Source organism: Beta vulgaris, chromosome 4, assembly GCF_026745355.1.
Source record: "Beta vulgaris subsp. vulgaris cultivar EL10 chromosome 4, EL10.2, whole genome shotgun sequence".
Classification (NCBI taxonomy): domain Eukaryota; kingdom Viridiplantae; phylum Streptophyta; class Magnoliopsida; order Caryophyllales; family Amaranthaceae; genus Beta; species Beta vulgaris.
This window is the reverse complement of record NC_079205.1, coordinates 43,489,584-43,516,690: the sequence shown is the minus strand read 5'-3', so window position 1 is coordinate 43,516,690 and position 27,107 is coordinate 43,489,584. Positions and strand designations below refer to the sequence as shown.

The 27,107-nt window shown below is 35.5% G+C and overlaps 1 protein-coding gene across 2 annotated transcripts; it reads right to left on the bottom strand.

Annotated features, from left to right (window-relative positions):
* Nucleotides 1–742: 742 nt before the first annotated feature.
* On the bottom strand, nt 743–15,500 carry LOC104907680 (casein kinase 1-like protein 11). Of its 2 annotated transcripts, none has more exons than XM_048643163.2 (14): nt 14,702–15,500; nt 14,560–14,600; nt 10,755–10,824; nt 10,487–10,635; nt 10,301–10,396; nt 6,763–6,833; nt 5,852–5,913; nt 5,695–5,758; nt 5,486–5,570; nt 4,179–4,305; nt 2,816–2,889; nt 2,050–2,113; nt 1,811–1,914; nt 743–1,436 (listed from the first exon to the last, which is right to left on the bottom strand). In XM_048643163.2, exons 1-14 carry the CDS (start codon nt 14,778–14,780, stop codon nt 1,149–1,151), a joined length of 1,374 nt encoding a protein of 457 aa, XP_048499120.1. In that variant the 5' UTR covers nt 14,781–15,500; the 3' UTR covers nt 743–1,148. The 2 variants fall into 2 exon arrangements, with proteins under 2 accessions (XP_048499120.1, XP_010694947.1); XM_010696645.4 differs by having other exon boundaries at nt 1,790–1,914; nt 14,702–15,498.
* Between the last annotated feature and the right edge of the window lie 11,607 nt (nt 15,501–27,107).

Below are 27,107 nucleotides of genomic sequence, written 5' to 3'. Positions count from 1 at the left end.
CAAGTTGAAATGGATGCTTTAATTATTCATCAACTGTTGAAGGAGGTGGAGGATAATGAAATGGATGAACTTGGGATGATAATTCAGGAGATAAAAGTTGCTATCGACTCATATTTTGAAGCATAGTTTCTGCATGTGAAACAAGAAGCAAATATGGTAGCTCATAAGTTAGCTAAACTAGGGATGGATATGAAGGAATGCTCAAGAATCCATGTGTTGATTCCAGATTATGTTAAGGAGGAGCTGGAGAGAGATCTCATTGGAGCACAGATTCAAAGAAACTCGCAAGTTTAATATGGTTTGGTTTAGGTTGTTGGATAAACTGAATGTAAATGTTAACACTGTAGAAGGTGTTCTACGTTTACTTTTGTCAGTAGGGCTAATTCCACTTTTGACTATGTATGAAACACTTATTGTAAGATAAGTATCTAATTTATCTATGCCTTTCGTTTTTTAAAAAAAAAGTTTTCTCTTTCTAGTAACTAATTTTAAGTCTGTTTTCGCGGTGTTAAAAAAAAAAACTTGCAATAAATCCATCCCTGTGATCCATAAGACCATAACCACCATTTGTCACCAATCAACCAAAAACCATGCACGGTACTTAATCCCCCATGGTAAAACAAGCTTTCCATTTTTTCCATATAGTACATGACCAAAATATTATGTACAGTAATCCCTCATATAATCATATGGTAAAAGCATGAATACAAAATATACCTGGATACAGCAGAAACGCAACGACTAACAACTAACAAGTACAATATGGAAGACACGTAATGCATACATTTCCACTCATTATTTTTTACACGATTTTAAAAAATACACAACAGTAAAACAATTTTTTTGAACCTTGACAATCGTTTGATCTAATATGGAACAAGATTACAGCGCGCGATACAAAGTAGACATTAGAACTCCAATGGAGAAGAGGGGGGTGGGGGGATACTAAAAGATAAAGAGAGGCTGCTATCAGCTTAGAAGACCCAGCACAAACTGCTAGCATACAGCAGCATGTATCCCCATGTCTAGTTCCTCCACAATTTTGAAATCAATAACACGTTGAAACCTTTACTGCACCTTAGACTCACAGCAACTGAATAAGAGGGTCAGTCAGCTCTCAGCCTCTGAGAATATAATAACTCAACTTGTTATTTCCTGATCTTCTCTCTACCAATTGACAGGAACTCAAAGCTTCGAACAGCGTCATCGATAACACCTTTATTTGCGGTTGGGGGACGAGAAGGGGTTCCCAACCTGCTGGGCTCAGACCCAGATTTCAGTCTTTGACTGGTGGATAAGCGCCCACTACCTGAGACTAAACGACTGGATCGCTCACTGGGTCCATTAGAAGAACTAGGTCTGCTGGTTGAAGCCACAGCCCTTCTTGACGTGCTGCTGGGCCGAGTAGAGGTATGGCTGCTTCTCATAGAATCAGGCTGCCAAAAAATTTGTTCCATCAATTATTAAAACCATTGTTGTACGAGATAAATCAATCTTTTCTAAAAGAATATGAAAAGGGTATGGGCAACCCATATATGAGAAGAGTTTGGACCACTTATAATCCCAAAGCAGATTACATCCCAAAATCAATTTGCTATAGGAGAACTGAGAGAGTAGCTCCCCAAGCTTATAAGGCGGCTATTTTCTCGCTTCTCCGATGTGGGAAAACTCACTTGTGTACAACATAAATAAATGGGATTCAACATATTCCATAATTAAAAAGAGGAACTGGAAAGAAAAAATACAGATGCAAAAGAAAGGAGTAAAAGGAAGAAATTGCCTAATATACCAAATCTTTCGAGGACATTACCACCTCTGTAGACTTGTGTCTTGATGAATCACCGTGCCCACCAGATGAATTCCTCCTCGAGAAAGCCTCAACAGCAGCAGGAAACTTTTCACGGACCTCTTTCCCTGTGAACACATCAAATGTACGAGTGTCAGAATAAACAGAAAGAAAGAATGTTCACAATAAACTTGTTTTCCATAATACTGAGTATGCGGACTCATAATTCCAGTAAGCTACACTTTGTAAGGGAACAGAAGTACCCGAATGTTTATCAGCTCTCTCAGCAGATGGTCCAGCATGTCCACCTGTCTTCCCAGAAGGTACCTGAAATGCCACATACAGAGTTAAATTTAAACAAAAAAGAACTGCTGCAGCAAAATAAAAATTAAGATACAGACCACCAATGGCAGATCCAGAAATATGAATTTGGGTATGAAGAACTAATAGAATGTACCTCTAACCACTTGGATAAATCTAAATCTCCAAAACTGACATAAAGAGAGAAAGCAAAATCTAAAAAAGACTTCTTTGTAACATAACATCAAATTATCATTGTAGTAATTTTATAAAAAATACGATCTATATAGTAATTTATAAATATAAAGTCAGACTTCGTATTCAGAAGTATTAATTGAGACCAAGTGAAATTTCGTGCTTGTGATCATGACGTGACCCAGAAGATGAAAGGTATGTTGCAACATCAATAATAGAAATTGTCATGCAATGATTAATAGGAGACACATCAGGAGGAAATTATGAAATAAAGAGAGAATCAGTAGAACAACAAGATGACGATGAACGGAAAGGGGATTACATGCCAAAGAAATGCAAAATGGTGAAAATTATTCACATTATGAGGCTCAAACACATAACTTCCATGTTGGCTAACTCTATCATTGCAGTTCTGTCAACAAAACAAGTAGATTTAACAACGTAGTTGTGCATCCAAATGTTTTGAAGGTTCGGGGTGTGCAATTGCATACCCGTGTAATATTGTAATGCGCGCCAATGTACAGTACAACTAACCTTTAGTCTCGAACCAGCACCAAGCTGAGGATACTTCAGTATTGTCCAGTCAAAAACATAATCAAATTGATAGCCTGAAATATCAACCATGCCAAGAAATGAAACAGAATTTGCATAATATCATAAAGTAGTATAAAATTTGTAATATAACAAGTACAAAAGCTACTAAAACATCGAGCATTTGGTTTCTATATAGTCTTTCCTCGAAGAAAGAGAAGTGCTCACAATTGCTCCTGAAAATTGATTGGGGATTTGGAGGCGAGGGGATGACTACTTAAGAAGACTTGACTGCAATATAATGCTGCAGTGAAAATGCGAATTCATGAAACATGCTTCTAATCTGAGAAGCATAACTGACCACTTCTAAAAATTGAGCTCTTCGTTAACCATTTTTGGGGATATCAAAAATATCATTCCCCTTTATCCCTCTTCTCTTTTGCCTTATTGGATTTAGGAGATCACCGAGATGTTCAGAATTTAATAGGAAAAACAGTTGCACCTGAATTCTGATATCTGGGTCAAATGTTACCCCTAATTTCTTGTGCTAGAAAACCACATGCAACATTAGATGACTTAAAAAGGGGGTGGGGGTTGGATAGGAAGTTTATTTATAATAAAAGAAAAGGAGATACTTAATGATTTCTAAAAGAGAGAGAAACATAGTCCAGAATCACATATTTACAACTATCATCCTAATTAGGAACAAGATTTGAGATCACAAATACAAGGGAGGGAGAATTTGGTAAGTAGTAAAGTTGAATTTTTACCTAATGTTGTAAAAATAAGATTTATGCTATTGTCCATGATAAGAGAACTTCATCCCTAAAGATGTAATTTTCTTCATATATATTCATTGCCACTCAATAAAACCTCTTAAGTGGTAATGATTGGTAAAGAAAATTTATGAAAAAAATTGGTAGTTGCGAATGCGCAGGCATTACCACAGACAGCGGTATGAGACTTTCTTTACAACATTATATAGGAATTCACGGCCATTACAACCTATAATTAACGCCTACCAAACAGGCCATGAAAGATACAAAAACTGTTATGCAGGTCTGACACAACACTTTTAGGAATTAAGTCACTGTTAACATGATTAATAACAATAGGAGACCAGAATATTCACAACTTGAGCAATCACCAGTTCACCACAAGATGAGCTAGGTAGTTCATAACCATCTTTACCATATCTGGTTTAAATAGGTCTCAATTAATTCAGGAAAGTTATTGCCAAAAAAAAAATCTAAGCAGACCCAGCGAAGATGAAATTTGAAAATGATAAATGAGCAAGATACACTAATCAATGAAAACCAGCTAAGTCAAGTGAAGCATAGTCAAGGACAGGTCCGGGGAAGGGCACCTTCGCGTATAAACAAGTCACGGAATAGTCTCTTCAAGTATGAATAATCAGGCTTGTCGTCAAAACGCAACGATCGGCAATAATGGAAGTATGACGTAAACTCTGTTGGATATGACTTGCAAAGAACCTGCCAAGGAATCACAAAGTTGGATGAAAGGTAAGCAACCAATATTACCATCCTTCGAAGTACAAAACATGAGAAACTATCAAGCAGCATTTGCAAACTGCAATCTGATTAGATCACAACCAGATGATAAAGGGTTATAATGGTGGAGCACGTCCTTAACTTACACAAGAAAGATAAACATGACATTTATCACGTTAGAGAAACACTATAGAATCCACAATAGCAATTTTTCTCAAAGCATTTAGTTCCTCGCAAGGCTGATAGGTAAATCTTAGTACAACTTCAGGGTGGTGGTCAAAATGGCTTGTAGTAGTGAAAATGAAGCAACTAATGACAATGACCTCTTAGAGTTAACTCCTAAATCCTAATAGCAGATAGTCGAGGAAAAGATACAGCTGTTGGCTGATGACCTAAAATGATTAGACAGCTGGAGGAAAGTGCTGAAAGGATGCCCTCGGCCATGAAGGAGTTCCCCCACATTTCCAGCAGAGACCGAATAAGTTTTCAAGGGAGCCTTTGAGCATGTGAAGGACATCATAGGCCCCCCAAAGTGCATTCGCAGTATCTAACACATTCAGTCGCATGCCCAAAGAACAAGAAGAAAAGGCACAGGCAATGTGTCTCTTCCTTAATATTTGCTTATCGTGTTTACAGAACATAACTAAAGCAAGTATATTGAATGCCCAAGTTCTCACACTTTGATAATCATGTTTTAGTTATATGTTTTCAAACAGCTCCCACAGCACAAACCACAAAGAGCATCAGCTATTCCTCAAACTTGAAGATGTAGATCTTATTGCACTCAGATAGAGTGCTTCCAAGCTTGTGTAATCGCTATACTTTAGAATCCAGAAATATCAACACCTTTTTTCGAATTGACATGTAGCTATGCCTAGCATGGACATATTTTGCTAAAGTTATTGCTGGCTATATATACTAAGACAACAGATATTCAACATCACATACTTCATGTATGAAGAGACAAAACGAAAAGTAAGTGCATGACAAGCAGAAGAATCAAGGCTCGACTGAATCAAAATTGCTTAGATCTATTTAGGTGCATCAAACATTAAGCATGTCTAGTCATAACTCAGATTCACATCAACCAAGCAGACCATCTAGAAGTATAATCCCTATCAGCTGGTAGAGATTTTCTGATCTAACAGTATAAAAATCAGACCTCTATAGGAGTCAACATCTTCTTCTCACTGATCCTGTCATACTTCTGCTTCTTAGTCCCTGCTTTTAGTCCTTGCCAAGGAAGGCTGAGAGCACCAATTGGAAAACAGAAGAACATCCAACATAGTAAGAAGGTATATTATTCTGCAGAACAGAAGAGGCTCAGAAGGATAGATAGAAAAACAGCACAAGACCCAAGCTATACCCAACCTTCCTCTCAGAAAGTACATAAGCACGTAACCAAGAGACTCCAGATCATCCCTCCGGCTTTGTTCTGAGCATAAAACACATAACCCAATTCAACTTCCCACCATGAATTCTCTGGAAAAAAATAAAGAGTAAAAATAAACAAATTTCACTCAATTACCTACGCCAAGGTGAGTGTTAACACTGGCATATCTGGCAGTGCCAGTGAGATTTTTGTTTTCCCTGCAGAGAGGTGAAGATCAAGTTAAAGATTTCCTTGAAAATGGCATGAACGTAAAAGCATCAATGCAGACAAAACAAATGCAAGTAACAGAGACAATTTCCTTATCTTAAAAAAAAACTGTAACCACAGGCCATGGAACAACCAATTACAAAGTAGTAATATTTGGCTTACAACAAGTTACAATTAACTACAATTCCGAAAATGTGACATGGCTCATGGCAATTTAAACGGGGAAATTTCGCATGTAATAGTTTTATTATGTAAACATCAGGTTACAAGGATAAATCTGCTTAACAACCGCAGCTTTAAAAGTAAAAAAAGGGACTGAATCTTACAACATACTTTCTCAATTCATACTAGATGCAAAAGTTCCTAATTTGAAGGATTCACATCAATTACAACAATACTGTATTTGGTAATTTGTTCTCTCTCTCTCTCTCTCTCCTATAACATGGGTCCCTCTTTCAATCTATCTCTATCCTCTTCACATGGCTTTCTTACAAAAATGTGACAAGCATACATGTTGCAAACTTGCAATAATAGTAGAATCGAGGAAGTATAAAAGTATAACAGAGTCGTTCATGCTGCTGAACGCTAAACAGGAGAAAAGCACAAAAACAAGTCAATTCTTGCTCAGCATGTCAGAATTTAATGACAAAAAAGAGTAACTGAACCAGTGGAGTTCAAATCTGAAAATGAAAAGAAAATTGGATTGTCATCCAAATTAATCTCTGATGTGAAGCGAATATGACTACAGCGGATGTCTCCCACAAAAATATAATTTTGAACAGTACAACGTTGTATGATTTCTCTTATGAACATATAACAAGAATGTGCCAGAGTCATACCGATATGGTATATGCTTGTGAGTTTGAAGATCTCTATACTTCTTTGCAAGGCCATAGTCAATGATGTAAACCTGCAGTACGGCAAAAGACAACACATAAAGCTACAGAGAATAGCTTTTTTCTTAGACAGAATGATCCAAAAAACCAACGCCCAAAGATCTTTTTACATCACGGCTAAAAATATCATTGATGCTTGAGATGGTAAAATCTTGGCTCAGCCAACCCATCCTATAGGGATTAAGGTTTTGTTATTATTGTGCTTGTTGATATTGAGATGGTAAATATGCTAATAGACAGAATGTTTGTAAGGTGGTAAATTTGATCTAAAGTCCATCCCCAAGTGATGTATATCTATAAGCAAGCATCTGCATAGAGGTCTCTTTCACTTGTTAACACGAATTCCAAGAAAAAGCGGACATTCTATTCTAACCATTAGCATTCTGCCACAACATCGCGTTGGCCATTCCAAAGCCCACAAAACAACCTGCTCCAGAAGAATACAAGGGAAAACCTAAGGGTCACTCCCCATACACAGCAAAAAGCCGCCTCCAAATATTACATGCAGGCTGCAGCCACACAATGAAGGAATACATGCGAGCAACACTTGCTATTGACACAACACCATATCCACATATCCGGCAAAATGCTGTCCCTTGTCTTTGTCACTGGAACATATAGCTCGTGACTTAGTGTTAACTTTACCCAATACCTATGTCTGCATAAAAGCTATCAACTAAGAGAAAGCGTGTACCCTGGAGGCAAGGTTAAACAATGCAACAAAAACAAAGAAAAGCTTCCAATGAATCACCCAGCCACCTCCTGAAGTTCTCCACTTAAGGAGACGGAAGGGAACTTTACCCGGAATTTTGCAACAGATCCGGCCACGTTATATGAGCTAGGCTTTGGCAATCTTTGACCTTATAGCACTTCAACATTGCATATTTGCATGCCACATTGCCACGCTCATGATATAAAGAGTTCTACTCATCTTTAGTAGTAATGGCTTATATACAACCAGCAACCAAAGACTAGATTTTTAACCCCGGCATCTTCAATATGAATTAATACTTACAATATCTTTTGAATATGGTATCATGATTCATAGGTTTGTTGTGGGTCTCTAGTGGGACAGCGAGGTTGCACGTGAACATTTGGAGGCTAGATAATATCATAATTACGGTGGTGATAACGGAGAGCAGGCTATATTAAGCGTGCACACTATTGAATTCGTAGCAGAATATTTTACATTGGCCTTACTTTTTTTTTTCCCCTTACAGATACATGGCATTTACTAATATTTATTTCTTCCAATAACATAATCACTAGCCTCAATGCCTTATTATAAAAGCATAACATATGAAGCAACCAGTCTTAGGTTAAAAAATCGTTAAAAACTATTTCACCTATTAATGGAAGACAAGTAAAAAGTAAAAAATAAGATTCAAACCAATGACAAATCATGTTCGTCCAGCGACATGGCAATGTAATTTCCAAATGGTGAGTGTGCTGTGGACTTCTATAAGAGTATAATACTAGCCCTCAACTTTGCCTCCACACTTGTAAAGGAATATGTATATCTACAGCTTAGTTCTAAAAGGCGCAAGGCGCAAGGCACAAGGCGAAGGGGCACACATCTTGTACATGAGGCACACCCTTATTTATTTATTTTTTATCACATTAATTTTTCTGTAGATAAGCACATATTAAAGTATTTAATATAAAATTCCATAATAAAAAACTGGCAGCATTTCTAAAATAGGAATATATGTTTCTATTTTCACTTCATATACTTCTCTAGTTCACTGCTGTTCCAAAAAAAAATTACTTCTCTGTTGAGGTAACAACAGTGGGCCCCACGGAAAGGAGAAAAAAAAGGTAAAGAACAGAATAGAAGAAAAGAAGAAAAGAAGGAAGAGAAAAGTAACCGAACATTAGAAGAATTGTCATAAGCGAAGAACATAAGAACCGGAGTATCATGATTCAAAAATCAAACATAACTCCAGATCGAAGAGAAAGAGAGAAGAAAAGATGACAGAGGGCGACGACGAAGTAGAAAAAGTAGATCGAAGAGAAGGAAAGTAAATCGCAGAGAACTTACCTCAGATTTGTTCACCGTCGGCCACCACCGCCGATTTGTTGCTAAACATCAGGCGAGGATGCCTGCCGGCCTATTCTGTCACAGTCTGGAAGTCTGGCAACCACTCAATTCAACACATATCTCAATTTGGCAAATTAGGGTTTTTTTTCCCAAATTAGGGCTTTGGATTTTCAGTTAAATTTGAGATATTTCATGCAATTAGGTGAGGGCTTTTGCTCGAAATGTGTGTATTAAAGCTAACGTAACATTTAATTTAAAAATTTCTTCATCTTCTTCTTTGAATGCAACCAAGATCGACATTTCTGCGCCTCTTCCCTAAAAGTGTGCGCCTCGCTGGGCCTGCGCCTCACCCAAAGGCGGCAGAAAACGCGTGCCTGTGTTCGCCTCTCGTCATGCGCTTTGTCTGACTTGGAGGATGTGTTTTGGCTCGCCTCCACTCGCCTAGCGCCTCGGCGCGCCTTGGGAGCGCTTTTTAAAACTAAGATCTACAGCATTTTGTGTTCTAGAAAGTGGTTCAAACAATTTTCTCATCCTCACTTCAGAGTCACACAAGAAAAATCACACAAAACTAAAACCAAGGGATATCACTGAGATCCATACTCCCCTCATAGCATATCCTATACCCACATGCCACTAACTCCGAAAGAGATTCTCATGGCTATTGTTCCTTGTATTATCAAGGAGACAACTGGAGAAATTAAGTAGGCAGAACATTATACAACTTCGGATAATTGAAAGAAACTTCGTCCCATAAGCATTGTTCACTTTCCTTCTACTTTTCGCCTAAGAGTATCCCATCCTAAGAAAATCTCCTTAGAAGAATTTATCATGAATGAAAAAACTTTTATAACAGATGAGGAAAGCCGCTTATGAGTGTGTTCTTCACGACAACACACTTAAAGATTTATTTCGATATAAAAATTCGCGTAAAAACCACCACTATTTGCTAAACCTTAATATATCACTTCCTAATGGAGATGCCACAATGAACTTGCACAAAAGAGTATCAAATTCAAAAGGCAATAATTGGTCCAAAGTTGTATATAGCTGAACGTATTCAGCAACAAATCAGCATTTAGCATCTCTTTTAAATGCGGAGTCTCCCTCTTTTCAAAGAAGACTAATATATGCACATCATTGATCATGCTATATACATGTAATCAGAAACTCAATATAATGTGGAAAGCAAATGAGATTACTAGCCACATGTGATACCTGCACAATATTGAGTTTCAATAAACTTAATACATGTACAAATTCCAAGGTTTATGATTTTTTTTAAAACAAATAAATACAATATGCCAAGACATCACATCCCCATGCACGGCCACAGTCTACTCATTTATATGCCAATACATATCCTAGGGTAATACTCATTTAAATCATAGTGCTTGTACTGGTTTTGAATTAGTTAATAAATGCAGAAGTACGATTAAGAACCTGGTTTGCTTTCCTCCCCAAGCCCATCAGGAAATTGTCAGGCTTAATATCACGGTGAAGAAAGCCTCTGGAATGCATGTATTCAACTCTGCTGATCTACAATGACATGATCAAAATCACCACAATGGAATAAATAACAGAAATTCAATACTGGTCACAAAGATCAAAGATAAGAGATGAACATACCAACTGATCAGCAAGCATCAAAACAGTTTTCAGAGAGAACTTTCGGGTGCAATAATTAAAGAGATCCTCAAGGCTAGGCCCAAGAAGGTCAATCACCATGACATTGTACTCACCCTCAACTCCAAACCACTTCAAATGAGGAATTCCAGCTTCAATTAACAAAACAAACTGATAAATCAGATACACACAATACTCTTGAGTCTTGAGATTACCTATCTTGCAGATGAAGAATCTGCCAGATAATACAGAGAAATGAACAAATACTTACTCCCTCCTTGAAGAAGCATGTATAATTTTGACTCGTAATGAAGCTGTGGATGCCTTGTTTTCACAGGTTCCTGAGGTTACCGGCACAAAATATCACTCAGCACACTATACATTAACTAAAATATACAGAAGTAAATGAATAATAATAATAATTAAAAAAAAAATAATAATAATAATAATAAGAATAATAATAAAAAAAAAAAAAGAGGAACAAAAATAGACAGGAGAAAATATATATCATGTATCCTTGAATGTCTTTTTGTCCTATTTATCTCCTTTTCTCACACATGGAACGTGGAATAATAGCCTTCCACTTCTGACATAAACCAAGGTTGAGCATGTTACCATATATGTTTTTTTCACTTTTCACCGATAACCTTCTTCACGAACACTACTGCTCAATGGTACCAAAAGGTTGCTTTTGGATACTAAGAAATTTACTCACTTTCTTTCTTGGTATGTGTTATAACGGACGTGAGAGAGAAACAAATTATGAATGCAAAAAGCGATAAAATCAGACAACAGATTTACGTGGTTCACCAATTTGGCTACATCCACGGCAGAGAGAGGGAGAATATTTATTATGTGAGGAAAACCAGATTACAGAGAGAACAGAGTGTTTCTCGTAGTGTAAAACCTAGGTAGAAATAACCTATTAATACAAAACGGACAAAAAACGCGTAAAACGCGTTATGCTCAAGTCGCCCGTCCCGCGCCCGCGGGGTATCGCCCGTGCCCGCAGCCGATGCTCCCCATTCTCACGGACTTCCTGTCCGCCCGCGGGATCGACCCTGCGCCCGCGGGATTTCGGGCTGCTGCACATCGACGAATTCCTTCGCCCGCGGGATCGAGCCTGCGCCCGCGGATTTCTGAGCTTGGCTTGAATATAAGGCATCTTTTATAGTTTGTTTCATATAAAGTTACACAATTCACTTTTTCCATTTTGTGACATAAGGCCCACCACATCTTGTTATTTTGATAATTAAGTCTCCTTATTTTACACTTCCTCCGTCTTTTTTTAGTTGCTACAATCTACTTGTGGGTACTATTAGTATTCACATGACAACTTTGACCTTCTATAGTTTTATATACGTAAACAAAAACATAGTCATGCGGAATCCTGTTTGATTCATCTGAATGTGTACTCTCCAATACATAATTTTTATAATATTATCTTATACATAACTCAAGATATTAAGGTTTGAAATTGTGTCTCAAAAAATTTTCACATTGTAGCAATTAAAAAGATACAGATGGAGTAATTGTTTCTCACCTAACCCCACTTTTTTCATTTCTTGTACCCACTTTACCCCCAATTCCTAGCTTTTAATGTAATATAGTGAAACGGGGGGAGTATGTGGTAAACTACACCAAAAAAAATCTAGCTCCCTAATTGGGATCATTAGCTTCACACTACCTATATGCCACATGTGCTTTATAGCATAGGAGTTTACTAGCCATTTAACGCCACGGTATACTAACAAGGGAATATTTTACATAAATTAAGCTTGTCATAAGGGATGCAACAACAACCAAATTAAGGGAGAAAGTTGAAAAGGGCACATCTCACTCCATATCCTCTTGAAAACATCCTCAGAACAATCATACTTCCTCCGTTCTTTTTTAATTGCAACATTTTCCTTATTTAAAGTTTCATGTTGATTGCAACCTCTCCTTATTTGATAATATCTTCACTTTATCTCTCTTCTATTACATGAGGATCCCACTTTTTGTCTATCTCTACCTCTCTCCACTTCACATGGCTTTTTTAAAAAATGTGTCAAAGAGATATGTTGCGATAATGATGAAACGGAGGAAGTATAAGTTCATTTGAACAAATTATAGAGGAAAAAAAAAAGTGCACCAGTGAGCCTAAAACATTGAAGTATTAGTGAGCAAAACTTCATGAATTTTAACAAAACGCACTCAACCCTTTGAAACAAGGCACCTCAACCACTAATTGAGCAAGTTTGTCTCCTAAGCATTGATTAGTTAGACTTGAACCCTTTACACAAGTTAACTAAAAATAACTATCCCTATTCCCCGATCTACTTTCTCGTTCATCAGAAAGAGCAAAGCTCATGCAATTACAAAGCAACTTGATACTATGTTGCTCAGACTCGGGTACCCATGTCCGACACGGATACGTGTCCAAGTGTCCGACTCGGCTATTTTTTGAAAATTTTTATTTTTTTTAGCCCAAAACAAAGTGTCCAAGTGTCCCACCCATGTCCGAGTGTCAAGGATCCGACACGGGTACTTGAGGTGAAATGAAGAGTCCGAGCAACATAGACTTGATACACTTGTCAAGATAGAAGCAGAGGACATGTCTTCCAAACATGGAATAAAAACTCAGCCACTCCAATACAGAGTTGTAACGGATTCTCAAGTTGCCCTCCAGCAAAGCCCCATTATTGAACACCGGGAGAAAAATCACGTCCTTCTCGCCACATCATCAATGATCCATTACAAGTCGTTTCCACGACAATGTGACCGTTACCAGATGTGCAATTTTTCCTTGCTTCCCATGACTAGCATACAATCCATAAATATTACAACACCAGCACACTAGCTACGACAGCTCAAAAAGTTCCCGATGGCTTTCAGCCCTATATTCTCAATTTGTACAAATGATTGTACAAGGACTCATGCCTTCCTAAATTCTAATGCTCATTGTTTGACACATTCATCCAGATGTTTAGTATTGCTGAAACGGTAAAATAAAAAGAATTGTTGACTACTAAGATTACACCCTCACAACTGGACAGAGAAGCACACTCATGAGGTCAAACAAATCTTGCTAATTCGTAGCAAACTCCTAAATGAAATCAAACATATTCTTGTCATTAGTGAGGAAACCCCTTTCACTTATAGGGCATCAGTCATATATTTCAGCACATACCTTCTTTAGTCCTCTCACTAAGAACCAAGTCCAGGCTACAACCTAGAAATTCAAAGCATATTCACGAAACACAATTCATAGTTACTGGTTCGGGTGCCTTGTGTGACTGAACAATGTTTCATGTGTGTATAAAATCAAGCATAATTAGTTAGCAGTTCATGTGTCTTGATTCAAGATATTAATATCATCTAGTCTAAAATTCAAGGAGCTCTGGACACTTATACTGCCAAGATTCCATTCAATTGCCATAGTTCAGCACCATCTTGTTATATAAGCTTAAAATCGACAGGTTTTTAAGTTGTAAAGACTGATACATGTCAAACCATTTGTATGCTACCCACTATGCTGAAGATCTTGTAAAGAGACCACAATATCAGCTCACAAACCCCAAGGCAAAAAGCTCAGCCTCATACCACAGTACACTTATTATACACACTCGAGAGTCTAGACATAATCTAGCCTCCAGAAGTAATGTTTAGTTTGATTAGCAGGAAGCATTCTGGTGCCTTGTGTGATTGCACGGACACAAACATTTCTCCAATTCAATTAATAAATTAAATCTAAATGGGCAATGTAAGTTGCAACACATTGGATGTTGCACTTTTCTAGGCCTATAACCATAAGTCACACAGGATTTGGCGATTTGCCGCAATGCAATGCAAGAACCTCACTCCAATGTTAAGCAATCAATGTCCTTAAGAGTGATAGAGCAATGGAACTATCCTCGTTAAACTAACAAATAAGTTATACCCCTAAACATATGTTGCTATAAATTTTGTGATAGTCTAATACAAATTGCATGAAACAGTATGAATTCCAACAAGAATTTGTAAAACAACAGCAAGCAATTCGATCATCCAAAGATAGGATAGACAAAATAAAAATTGACGGCAAGAAGACGTACCAACTTGACACCAACTTCCTCTCCGTTTGTTATATTGGTCCCTAATTCAATCAATCAATACCATGAATAATATAATAACTTAAACAAGCAAAAACAAAAAACCAAAGAACAATATAGAAGAGCAAAAATTGCAATAACATACCCAAATGAAGTTCACCAAATGAACCACTCCCAATCTTACGACCCAGCTTAAACTTTCCACCAACTACAAGATCCATCATACAGTGGACAATAAAAGACCCGAACTTTTATCTTCAAAAAATAAAGCAAAGATTTTTTAATCTCAAAATTCAAACCCTTTTCCTCAATTATTCTGGTGGATCAACTTAATCCACCGAAACCAATCAAATCAAAAATTACTTCTCATAATTTTCTTCTTTGCTAACATAACTACCCAGATCATACCACCCACAACTCACATCAATTCCACCGATCCAACAATTTATCAGATACAATTTTCCCAAATTTTAGATAATCAAAACCAACCCACATTACCCATCAAAACAACAGAATTCCCCAAACAAAGAAATCACCAAAATTTTGAAGGACCCTCAATTAAATTACACATACCCACAAAAAAAAAAAAAAAGCAACCTAAGGAGCAATTAATCCAAAAATCAAATTTTTTTGGGGAAAAAGTAATGAAAATTCACAATTTTATTGATTTTTTTAAACTTGGTTTGGTGAGGGAGGGAGATAACAAAAGAGACAGACAAAAAGAGAGAGAAAAAGAGAGGAAATGAGGGAGCCGAAGCTTTTTTTTCTCTCTTTTTTATGGGTTCATCAAAGAATTTATTTTTATTTGTTTTTGATTTAGTAATCGCCTTTTTTTTGTTTTTCTTTTCCCTCTCCTTCTCTCTCTCTTCTCTATTCTATCTCCACCACCACCTTCTCTTCTCTCTCGCACTGTGATTTTTGTCTCAAAAATATGGAAAAACAATTGGTTTTGTTTTGTTAATAGGAGTAGCTAATTAGTAATTAGGCGTGTTTCTGGTGGGAGAAGGCACGTGCTGGTGTAATCAACAAGGAAAGGGGCACGTGTGACAAACCATGCTGCTTATGACAAGGAAAGGGGCACTCACACTAGGGATGAAAATGGATGATGCATTGGATCATTCATCATCCGTTTAAACCGATTTTATTAAGTGGGTAAACACCCAAAATAAATGGATGAAAAGCTGGTGGCGAGTAATGCATGTGGGTGAGATTTTTTTTTCAACAACGTCACTCGATCCATCACCCACTTACACCCATCCTGCCATCCATCATCCATATTATCAATTACACATGTTTATTTACTTACTTTAGTAAATTTTTAGTTAAAAATTTTAATAAGTATTTCTTATGTAATAATTTATTGTAAAAGTTCTAATATATATCCTCACCCACTAACCACTCGACCCATTCAACCGGTGGATGACAGATGGATGGATGCGAGTGATGTCTTACACGGGTGATGGCTTATGCGGGTGATGAATGGATGTATGTGGGGCGGATGGATGCGGGTGAAGCTCCACCCGTCCTGAACCCGATCCATTTCCATGCCTAACTCCCACTTTATATTCGTGATTGTTTGGTTGAATGTTGTTTGGTAATTCGTGGGAAATGAAAATTCTCATGGAAATTCTCACTTACCTAGGTACACTTAAGTAAGTAACTTCCTCCATTTTGTGGGAATTGAAACTTTATAGGAATTTCTACCTCCCATGAATTTGTCAACCAAACAGCATTAAAAAATTTCAATTCCTAGGAATTCTAACTTATTATGTTAAACAATGTCAACCAAACAAAACCTTAGGGCGACTAGATTTTGGGTGCGAGCGACACTTCACGTGTTAGCACAATATGGATAAATTTATTGGAATGCTTGTAAATTTATTTCTTAGAAATTGATGATGAGTTGAGCTGCTTTATGATTTTCCTTCTTAAATGGTTGTTTATCATGTTTTTCTAAAAATGAAATTTCATTAATTGAAAGCCAAACGTCATCTACAATAAGTATTGAAGAGAAACAATATAAAATCAAGACAAGATCAAATCAAATTCGTATTCCAAAAGACTATAATGAATCAGATCGAGCAATACAACGAAGCTTCCTTGTATTTGTTGAAGCAAATTGCTATTGATAAGGATCTATCATTCTGACATAGTTTGGGAAAAAAACTCTTGATTTAACCATATTGATCGCATCTGAATTTCCAGTATCTTTATGTTGATAGTCTTGAATTTCAACCAATAAGAACACTTTTCCATACCATTTTTCAAACTTTCAGTGGGAAGAGAATAAAATTAAACTCCAAGCTCCCATAAAAGAAGAGAAAGAAACCAAATATAGGGTAGAAAACTCTTAAAAATAGAGAGAATGGGGGATTATTAATAACAAAAGTAATAAAAAACTAGAAGAAAATTATTATTATATTAAGTCAATGAATATGTTGCTAATGTTAAAATTAAGGTCTCAAGTTCAAGACTTGTCCTCAATTATTATGACAAAGTTGTCAGTCTAATTAGAAAATGATTGATCGATTCTTATGTTTGTCAACTCTTACAAGAACGTTTGCATATAATGTTAGTTGCCCAACATATATTTTCTGCTCTGAATGGGCAAGTCTTTTGTCGCTGGGTATTAATGATGGAGAGTGTAGAAAAGATTTAAGTGTAACAAAATTTGAGGTGATGATGGTATATTTATAAACTTCCCCGTAAACAACTACAATTAGGAAACTCTAATTTTTTTTTTTTTTTTTTTTTTTTTGGTACAGAAGGAGAAGTTAGGGCACCCTTCTCTCAAGGGAGTAACCTGACAAATCTAGGTTTACAAAATAGGCTAGTGTAGGATCATTTCCTGTGTCAACGTCCAGCAGAAATAGTGTGACCTTTTTTTGATAGATAGTCTGATGTGCGGTTGGCTTTGCGAAAAATGTGATCTATGGAACAAATAGTCATTTGACTAATTTTCAACCGGATATCGTTGATGAGAGTGGTAATGCTCCATGGACATGAATATCGACCTTGAAGAATGTGAATCACCACCTGATTGTCTCCTTCGACATAGATGTTCTAGATATTGAGATTTTGAGCCAAAATCAGACCATTGCGTAATCCCCAGGCCTCAGCTACAAGGGCAGAAGTTTGACCAAAATGATATGTTTGTGCTGCTAAAACTTGTCCTGCAGAGTTACGGATGATTACACCAGCCGAAGCGGAGGTCCCAACAACAGAGCCATCAAAATTAAGTTTACAACATCCTTGCGGAGGGGGGCGCCATCGAACATACACTCTGGTAGGTGGCCTGCACAGTGGGAGGGAAGATATAGTGTGAGAGATATCTACCAATGAGCGAGCGGTCCATTCCTGTTGCAAATGCCAGGCTCTGTAGTATATACGATCTATATTGACATTACTTCTTTCAAAAACAATAGAATTTCGTTCTTTCCATATGCTCCAAAGGCTATAGCTAACTAAACGAATAGTCTTAGGACGGTGGCGAAGTGAGGTAAGACATTGTTCAATATTAGTAGGTATAGTATGCCAAATTTTTTGTCTTATATGATTGGAGTTCCAATATTTTTGAGTAATAGAGCATGTGAAGAAAAGGTGACTTATGGTTTCAGTTCCTGTATGACACATCGGACAATGAGAGTTATCCAATTACTTTAAAAATAATTATCAAATAATATAAGTTATTATAACGATAAACTTCTTCTCTCCAATTCATAAAATAGAAACCCTCGTTTTTATGTTATAAATATAAAATGTCTAAGAAAAACATAAGACTAACATTCAATAATAATTTTTTATATTTATAATCCTTTATATAGACTACAATATATATTTTAAATTATAATTCTTCTTAAAATACTTTGCAATTACAATTAAGTATATTTATAAATAATATGGGTATTGCCCGTAATATGAAGTTTTCTATGAGAGATGGGACATTTTATATACCTCTACCAAGAGGTCTAACAACCCTTGCACAACGATTTCGGTAATTTTGTTGGTCTAATATTCATCAAATCGAAAGAGACTATTTACTCAAAATAGAATTAGTTTTGTTGGTTAGTGAAGACACAAATCGTTTCTCCAATACCCAATATCCTCGTTCTAATTGGTCAGGTCCAAAGGAAAAGCAATTCAACAAGCTATGCTCAAAGCGTTTTGAAAATATAAAGTCTATTTATTAAATCCAAACCTAATTTTAAAGACTCAATTAATTATTAATAATTGATTGTATTTTTAATATTCTTATTAATTATTCTCAATAATTAATTTTCTCAAGGATATTATGAATATCATATTTCTATTCCTAAAGATAATTGATTTCGGATTTCAAAAGATAAATTTCATCAAAGAACAAAAGAAATCTTAAAACGAGCCAAATTCGCTCCAGGTCTGAGACGCGTTGACGCAAAGACGGCTGCGCCAAGCGCAAGCCAGATGGACCACACACACGGCTCATGCGTCAAGCGCATGGCCTATGCGTGCCAGACATTGCCTTTGCGCTTAGCGTAAGCTCTATTCTTATCTTTGCATAATTTTCGGGTTTTCTTTCTCCTATCAATACTTTATGTTCCGGTGAACAACTTTTAACACTTCATGATACGATTTTCATACTTTTTCCCTACGACTTAAACACTTACAATACACATCCATGCATTTCATGACTCACATTCAAACACATTCAAATTACATTCGAATTTCATATTTCAAGCTTCAAAATTGCTCTCTCTACAAATCGTTACATAAGATCCAAGCGATAAAGGTATTATTCCTGAGGGTCAATTCAAATCGAATTCCTTTTTTACTAACAATATCTACATTTCACAATGTAGATATCAAAGGAATTAATGGTTACATGTATATTCTAATATGTACTCTTCTCTTTCTTTTATTTTTCTATAGTATCATTCATATATGCATGATAATACTTTAATACCTTCATCACCTCACATGCACAATTTAGTTAATCAAAGCACTAATTAAATGTTCGAGGGATAAATTCAGATAATTTGGACAATTTTGGATTAGGCTTCCAAAAATTTGATTGCTTAAATAACATGTCACAAAAAATTATTATTTTGCGCTTTTAATGAACCAACATAGATTAATTCTCACATCGCATTAACATATTACTTGGCTATTTAATTGCATAAATCTTCCTATGAATCGTATTAAGTAGAAACTAGCAATGGGAGAACGTGATTCCTGATCATGTTTGTACCCTCACTCCCGAACTCAATTTTTGGTCTACTAACCTACTATTTAGTCATGACGGGAAAATATACATTGGATAAGTCCCAAAATTGTTCCTAATATTTTCCAATATTCAATTGGGTCTATGAGTCTTTATCTAAATACTTGTTGGCGATTTCAAAATTGTTTATCAATAGAACCCTTAAATGAGGTAGTATAAACACGCTCACACCGCATAGGCGAATAAAAACTTGCCTACAGTTAGCATCACCCCTAAATAATGAATCGAATTCTCATGGTCTTTCATCCTCGCTAGTGAAGTTGTTTTATCAAATACAAGTTTTATGGACTTCTATTGTCACGTATATTGTTTGAGTCACCCTTGAGTTTTCTGCAAAGAAGATGATCATATCTATATATGCTTCATATTGTTGTAAGTCAAGGTCACTTATTGGCATTCTATTGGAACCACCCTATGCCATATACTTAAGAAAGGGAATATAAGAAGTTTCTTTTATTTTGCTTTTGAAATTATTAATTTTTTTTTATAAAGGTACAAAAAAGATGTTAGATCATCCTTCTCTCAAGAGAGTATTTTTAATGATTGTAAATTATTTTCGATCATATTATATATATCAAACGATTTAATTTTCCTTAAAAGGATTATGATGGCTTATTAAGGAGTTTCTTAGATTTCATCAATTTTTGAAAATCATGTGAATCTAATAGGGATGTTCAGCTTTGGGTAATCGGAAACTTGCCTCGTGACCCAACCCGGATTAATTGAGTATCTGATTTTCACGAACCGGGTCATATGGTACCCGAGACATAAACAAAATCAGTAAAATTTTACATATTATGACAACCTAATGCAATCAACTTGTCAATGCTTGCAGATAAAAATAAAAAATAAATTAAGTAACAATAAACCTACATGTCAATGCATATAACAGTTGTAATATTCTATGTAAATAGTGAAAGGATAAATACGTCGTTGTATCTTTGCCACCCAAGATTAGACGTTTCATTGCATACTGCAGTAATATGTTGTATCACCGGGTGAATTATTCACCCGACACTATATATACCGCAATTCGCGGGAGAAAATAAGATACATAACTAATATCATTCTCTCTCAATCTTGCTTAAAATCTCTCTAAATCACAACACGTTATCAACACCAATTCACTCTACTATCAAAAGGTAGTTCTTCTCAACTTCTAATAGTATAATGGGATCAATAATATTCTAAACAATGTATCTCTTTGTAGTATATATTTTATTATAGAAAGTAATAGTGTACCTTGCACCACAAATCCGACACGAGGAATTGGTAGTACACCCCAACGCCACAATACTCACGTTAATAGCCATGTCGACGAACGCTGACAAACCACAGTCCCGAACCTCAATGATAACCCTCCTCCGGAACCACTAACTGAAATCCGGCAAACTCCTAACAATAATAAAAGGAGTTGGGACGAGGCAGGTCCTTCTGCTTAGGCGCCGCCAAGCAAGTCGCGTCACCTTCATGGAGGGCAAAGACCTTGCATTTTAAAGCCGCCTATATGGACGGACTATATGGAAGGGCTATTCTGTTGAACTTGCCGCCTACATGGACGGCTAACACTACAAAGAGAAAATGTTTGGCCAGAAAATTGTTATAATGGTGGAACTACCTGCTATTTTTTTTCTTTGCTATTTTTTCATGGAAATCATGTCTTGTGTAAAAAAAAAAAGTTGGGGGAAAACCTTTTGAGACTGTACAAAAAAATAATAGAAGAAGTAGCTAGACTTCTTTGTTGCACCGAAAACAACTTATAAGTAGCATATTATGATTTGTTTTAAATTATAGAAGCTTCTAGTTCCAATGCTAAATTGATGAAACATCAACCTGATGACATGTCCTAGTTAATGTCCGTTATTGTTTGTCAACAACTATTTCCAATGTTAACTTGAACCCTTGTCCTCTAGCAACCAAGTGAATGCATCTGATGGCTTAGACTTACGCCAGAGGCACAATGCTTGCTTTTTCTTAGTCTTCTACTACAATTACTATACGCATACTGATGTAATAAATTAAAGCCACATTAAGTTTTTTTTTCATGAAAACAAAACGAAAAAAATCTATAAACCAAGAAAAAGAACAAAAAGGGGAGCAGTAATGATAAATAGCTTTAATATGTCAAACCATTAGTTATAACTGTAGTTCTTATGGTAAATTATTACATATGCTCTTTTTTTTTTGTCAGAATGTTATGTAAATTTTACGTATTACTTACTAGTATATATTTTTCCTGTTAAATATGTATAATATTTTTACACCACTATTAAAGGGACTTTAACCCTTCCCATTTTTTCATCCACCTCCCCTTAATCACTTCCACCACATAAAATTTTCTCTCTCATAAAATTTCACAAACTTCATCTCCATCATTTTCGACGACCGTGTATAATGCCGGAGACCGCCGCCCTAAAAACGCAGATCTTGTAGAATCTTTCAGACAGCTGAAGGTCATGTTTTACTGGGGAATGATACTTTTAATGGTTTTAATAGGGATTATTATAATTTTATTCTTGCATATTGTAAAATGCAATTATAATGCTTAACTATGTGTGTTTTTTCCCGGACATGATAGTCACATTCTAATTAAACGTTGTCATAATCTTGAATTTTTTTGCAACCTTTTATGCATCTTTATTGTTCACCTTTAATGTTACTATCATGTTTCAAACGCCTAACCTCTTGAACGGTTAAGGATTCTCGGACCACTATGTCTTGCATTCCAGTATGATTTTTCACACACACACACAGAGATATATATATATATATATATTATATATATATATAATATTATATATTAATATATATATATATATATATATATATATATATATATATATATATATATATATATATATATATATATATATATATATATATAACAAAAAAGATGAGAGAGAAAGAGTTAGAGAGAGAAAGAGAAAAAAGCCCCAATTTATCTCAAAATAGAAACCCTAGCTAACCAAAATTGCCTCAATTCAATTTCGTGATTCATTTCGATTCCCAGCTTGCTGCATTCTTGCTGGTTAGCTTCATCATCAGTATAATTATTGGATTCCAGTTGCAAATCTTGTAATTCAACTCTTGAATTCCCCCCAATTTGGGTTCGAATTTTCGAGAAAATTCTTTTCAATTTCTATTATCTCAGTTTATGTCATCTACTACTTTGATAAAAATCCCAATCCAGTATTTAAAGTGGATTTAATGTTTCATTTTTCTCCCCTTCAAGTTCAAACTAGGTTTTCTGGCTAGGGTTTGTAGGTTCTGTGATTTCGGTTTCGATGGTGGTTTGTTTTTGTTATCGTTCTCAAGTGGTTGTTCAGATGAATTTTCGGTCTTGTATGCTCTTAATATTTTGTTGCCCAGTTGTGCTTCGCTCGTGTCGTTCTTCTTCATCTTCGTAGTTGAAGAGTGTGGGTTTTTTGCCCTCCTTTTTCAAGATTTCAAGAGTCCAGATTCTTTGGTGAAATTTAAGTTGGTTTATTTCCAACTTTGGGTTCTAAAACTTGTTGCCCGGTGCATCAAATTTGCAAAATCAAACCTTTTTGAAAGTGGTGCTCTTCCATTTCAGGACCGCATTTCATGTGATCATCCAGGTTGTAAGTGTACTCTTCACTTTCTCTTGGTTAGACCATTTAAAGTCTGTTTTTTTGGTTGTAAGAATGGATGAGACAAATGTTTTATTGCCTTGGAACAGAGTTTGGGTTATGAACTTTCTTTAGTCTAGTGCTATTTTCATAAGATTGAATGCTATGAAGGCATGTGGATCCCTTTAAAGGGTAGTTCAATAGATGCTTTGTGGATCTTTGAGAAAGTTATCATATTCTTTCTTTGAATTTGTTACGAATTTACTCCCCATATATAATTTCGTCCAAAGTCTCAACCAAGCCTCCTGGTTGTTGGATCATGTCTGTTGCGGTGTGTTACTGGGGGCTCTGTCACTGTGTAGCTGCTGCCATATTTGTATGGGATAGAGCCTACGTTGGATGGTTTTTACCTTTGTTAGAAAAGTTTTTATTAGTAAATTCATTTTTAGTATTTGGTGAGATGTCTATCTTCTTTCCAATTCCTATGATGTTTTATTTTCTTTGTTTGTTTGTGAGAATTTCAAGTTATTATGATTTAATCATAAACTTGCAAGCTAAGAAGGAATTTCAATTCCTTCAAGAGATTATAATAATTGTCTTCTTTTGGATTCTTTTTTTAGTATGCCCATTTTTCGGATGTTGTTTAAAGTCCTACCCCATAGCCATGGTTGGTTTATCTATCCATTATTCTCAATTTGTTCTGGCTACTTCCGATTGTGGAGTGATTGCTCCTTTTTTTTGTCCAATTTAACTAAATCCAAGCTAGACAAAAGAAGTTATTGGATTAGATTTTGTTAGTTATTTCTCAAAAACCTTTTCCTTTATAAAAACTCCAATTTAAGCAATATAAGCTATTGGATTGGAATTTTTCACTCCATTCTAGGCCCCAGAAGCTATTGAAATGGAGAAGAATGTTTTTCTCAGCGTATGCCAATAGAAGGCCTTGGCTATTTTGTGCAACAGAGCTCTGTTAAAGAAAAATGTAATGTCTTTTTGCAAGCTATTATTCTTTATTCGATGAATATATACAATTTGTCTGCTATTCATTATGTAATGCTATCATTCAAGATCTTGTGGATGTTTTTCAATGTCAGAAATCTTGTGAATCTAATAAATTATTTATCATGTAATGCCTGTTTGGAGAAAATAATTGTTATTAGATCTGACGAGGGACAGGACTTAGTTCAGTCTTGCCTTCCAAATATCTATGTTTTATGATTATTAGTAGTTGGAATATAAGAGGTTCGAGGAGGCCTTTAGCTATGGAAGAAGTGAAAGTATTTTGTAAATCTAATAAAGTTAAAATTATAATGATATGTGAAACTAAAGTGCCAACTCCTCCTTCTGAGGGATGTGTTAGGTACTGTGGCTTCACTCATTTTGACTTCCTTCCGTCAATGGGGTTAGCAGGGGATATGTGGATTATGTGGAAGAATGATAGTTGCATGTAATCCTTTTGTTCTATCACCCATTAGTAAAGCTTCTTGTTTTTGGGCTTGTAAAATTGAGCTATTAGCCATTAATTTTAGTTTTATTGCTATTTTCATCTATCCTCCTCCTAATTATAATTCGAAATATGAATTTTGAGATGAATTAATTGATTTTATTAGACTGTTCGAAAGCCCTTTCATTATGTTAGGGGACTTCAATGAGTTAAGTTTCCATTTAGATAAATTAGGTGGGACTGAATTTAGATTTTCCAGGTTAGCTATTATGAATTGTTTCTACTCAGCTATCGAATGCATATAACTCCTATTTGAAGGGAACCCATATACTTAGCGAAAAACAAGAAGTGGTTCAAATAATATTTTGAAAAGGCCGGATAAGGGGTTTGCGAGTATAAGCTGGCTAAATGCCTTCCCAAATGCAAAAAGTAGTCATCTTTTCACTTCTTTGGATCACTGTCCTATATCATTAGAAATCAAATCATATAGTAATCTAAAAGCTCCCCCTTTTAAATTGGATAAAATATGGACAACTCGAAAGGATTTTGATATTTTAATTAAGAAAACTTGGTGTCAAAAGTTTCAGGGTTCGAACATGTATTGCTGAATAAGAAAGTGCAAACTTTTTAAGGAAAAGGCTAAATCTTTGGTTACTACCAGATTTGGCAATATACTAGACAATTAAGTAACTCGAAGGAAAGCTGGTAGAATTCAAAATCAATTACTTGAACATAATGATTGTCCTCATCTAATTAGACAACAAAATTTGTTTTTGGCTAAGTAAACAAAATTTTTAGATTTTCAAGACTCTTATTGGAAAATCAAGGCAAAGTCTAATAATTTAAAATTTGGAGATGCAAACACAAAGTATTATCATGCGTGTGCTTTGATTAGACGACATCGTAATTTAATCACTTCTATTAAAGACCCGTCAGATTGTTTAGTTACTCAACCAAAATTAGTAGAAGAATATTACTAATGCGTTTAAGAAAAGATTTATTAAGAATATGAATTGTTGCTTTAATTATGAATCTGATCTATCTTTATTAGAGTGTATGATTTCTGAAAATGATAATATAGACTTATGCGCTGTATATCGATAGAAGAAGTCAAATCTGCTATGTTTGATCTTGTACCGGATAAATCTCCGGGTCCAAATGGGTTTACTCCTTTCTTCTATCAAAAGTATTGACTCTTGTGGGAAACTCAGTGTATAGGGCTATTAAAGCCTTTTTTCACTCAGGAAAAATTTAAAAGAAATTAATCATACTTTTATCACTCTAATTCCTAAAATAGAAGCTCCTTCTAACCCAAATCATTTTCGACCTATTAGTCTTTGCTCAACAATTTATATAATTATTCAAAAATTATGGCTAATAGATTGAAAGTAGTGTTGGGTCGGATTATTCATCCTTTACAAGGGGCTTTTGTCCCTGAAAGACAAATTCAAGATAATATTTTATTAGCTCATGAAGTGTTTCACTCTTTTAAGAATAAAAAAGGAAGAGAAGGGTGGTTAGCTATTAAATTAGATATGGAAAAAGCTTATGATAGACTAGAGTGGAGTTTTATTCTTACAACTTTTAAAAAATTGGGTTTTTGTGAAAAATGGATTAATTGGCTCCATCAATGCATCACAATAGTGTCCTTTTCTGTATTAGTAAATAGTATTCCTGGAGATATGTTCTTCCCTTCTAGAGGTATTCGTCAAGGAGATCCTCTTTCTCCGTACATTTTTATTCTATGTGCAGAAATTTTAGCTCGGTAACTATTTCAAGTTATTTCTATAAATTATCGATTGATTGGTCACTCTTGGTATTCTAGAGTTAACAATCATTTTTTAACTTTTGCGGTGATACAATGATTTTTGCAAAAGCTAAAGTAGAAAGCTGTCATGCTATAAAATCTATTCTTAACAAATACTGCTTAATGTTAGGCCAACTTGTCAATTTCCATAAGTCTACTTTTCAATGTACTACAAATACCCCAGCAGAATTATTAAGTGTTTTTCAGCATATTCTCCAGACGAAAGATTCTCAATCACTAGGTAACTATTTGGGTTGCTCAATAATTAGTAGCAAGGTCATAAATGCAATTTTTAGCTCTATTCAAGAAAAAATGTCCTCCCAGCTTACCAGGTGGAGAGCCAATTCTCTATCTCAAGCAGGTAGAGCCATTTTAATCTAGTCTAATCTAGCTTCTAAATCTAGCTTCCAAATGCAAAGTTTTACTCCCTCATATCCTCTCTTCTCTAGA

Bases quoted from the DNA above. Each gene is read 5' to 3' on its own strand.
- LOC104907680 (XM_010696645.4), bottom strand. From the start codon at position 14,780: ATGATGGATCTTGTAGTTGGTGGAAAGTTTAAGCTGGGTCGTAAGATT. The intron at 14,601-14,701 runs GTATGTTATTGC...TGATTGAATTAG, and splicing joins ATTTGGTGAACTTCATTTGG to GGACCAATATAACAAACGGA. The intron at 10,636-10,754 runs GTAAGTATTTGT...TGTTAATTGAAG, and splicing joins CATGCTTCTTCAAGGAGGGA to CTGGAATTCCTCATTTGAAG.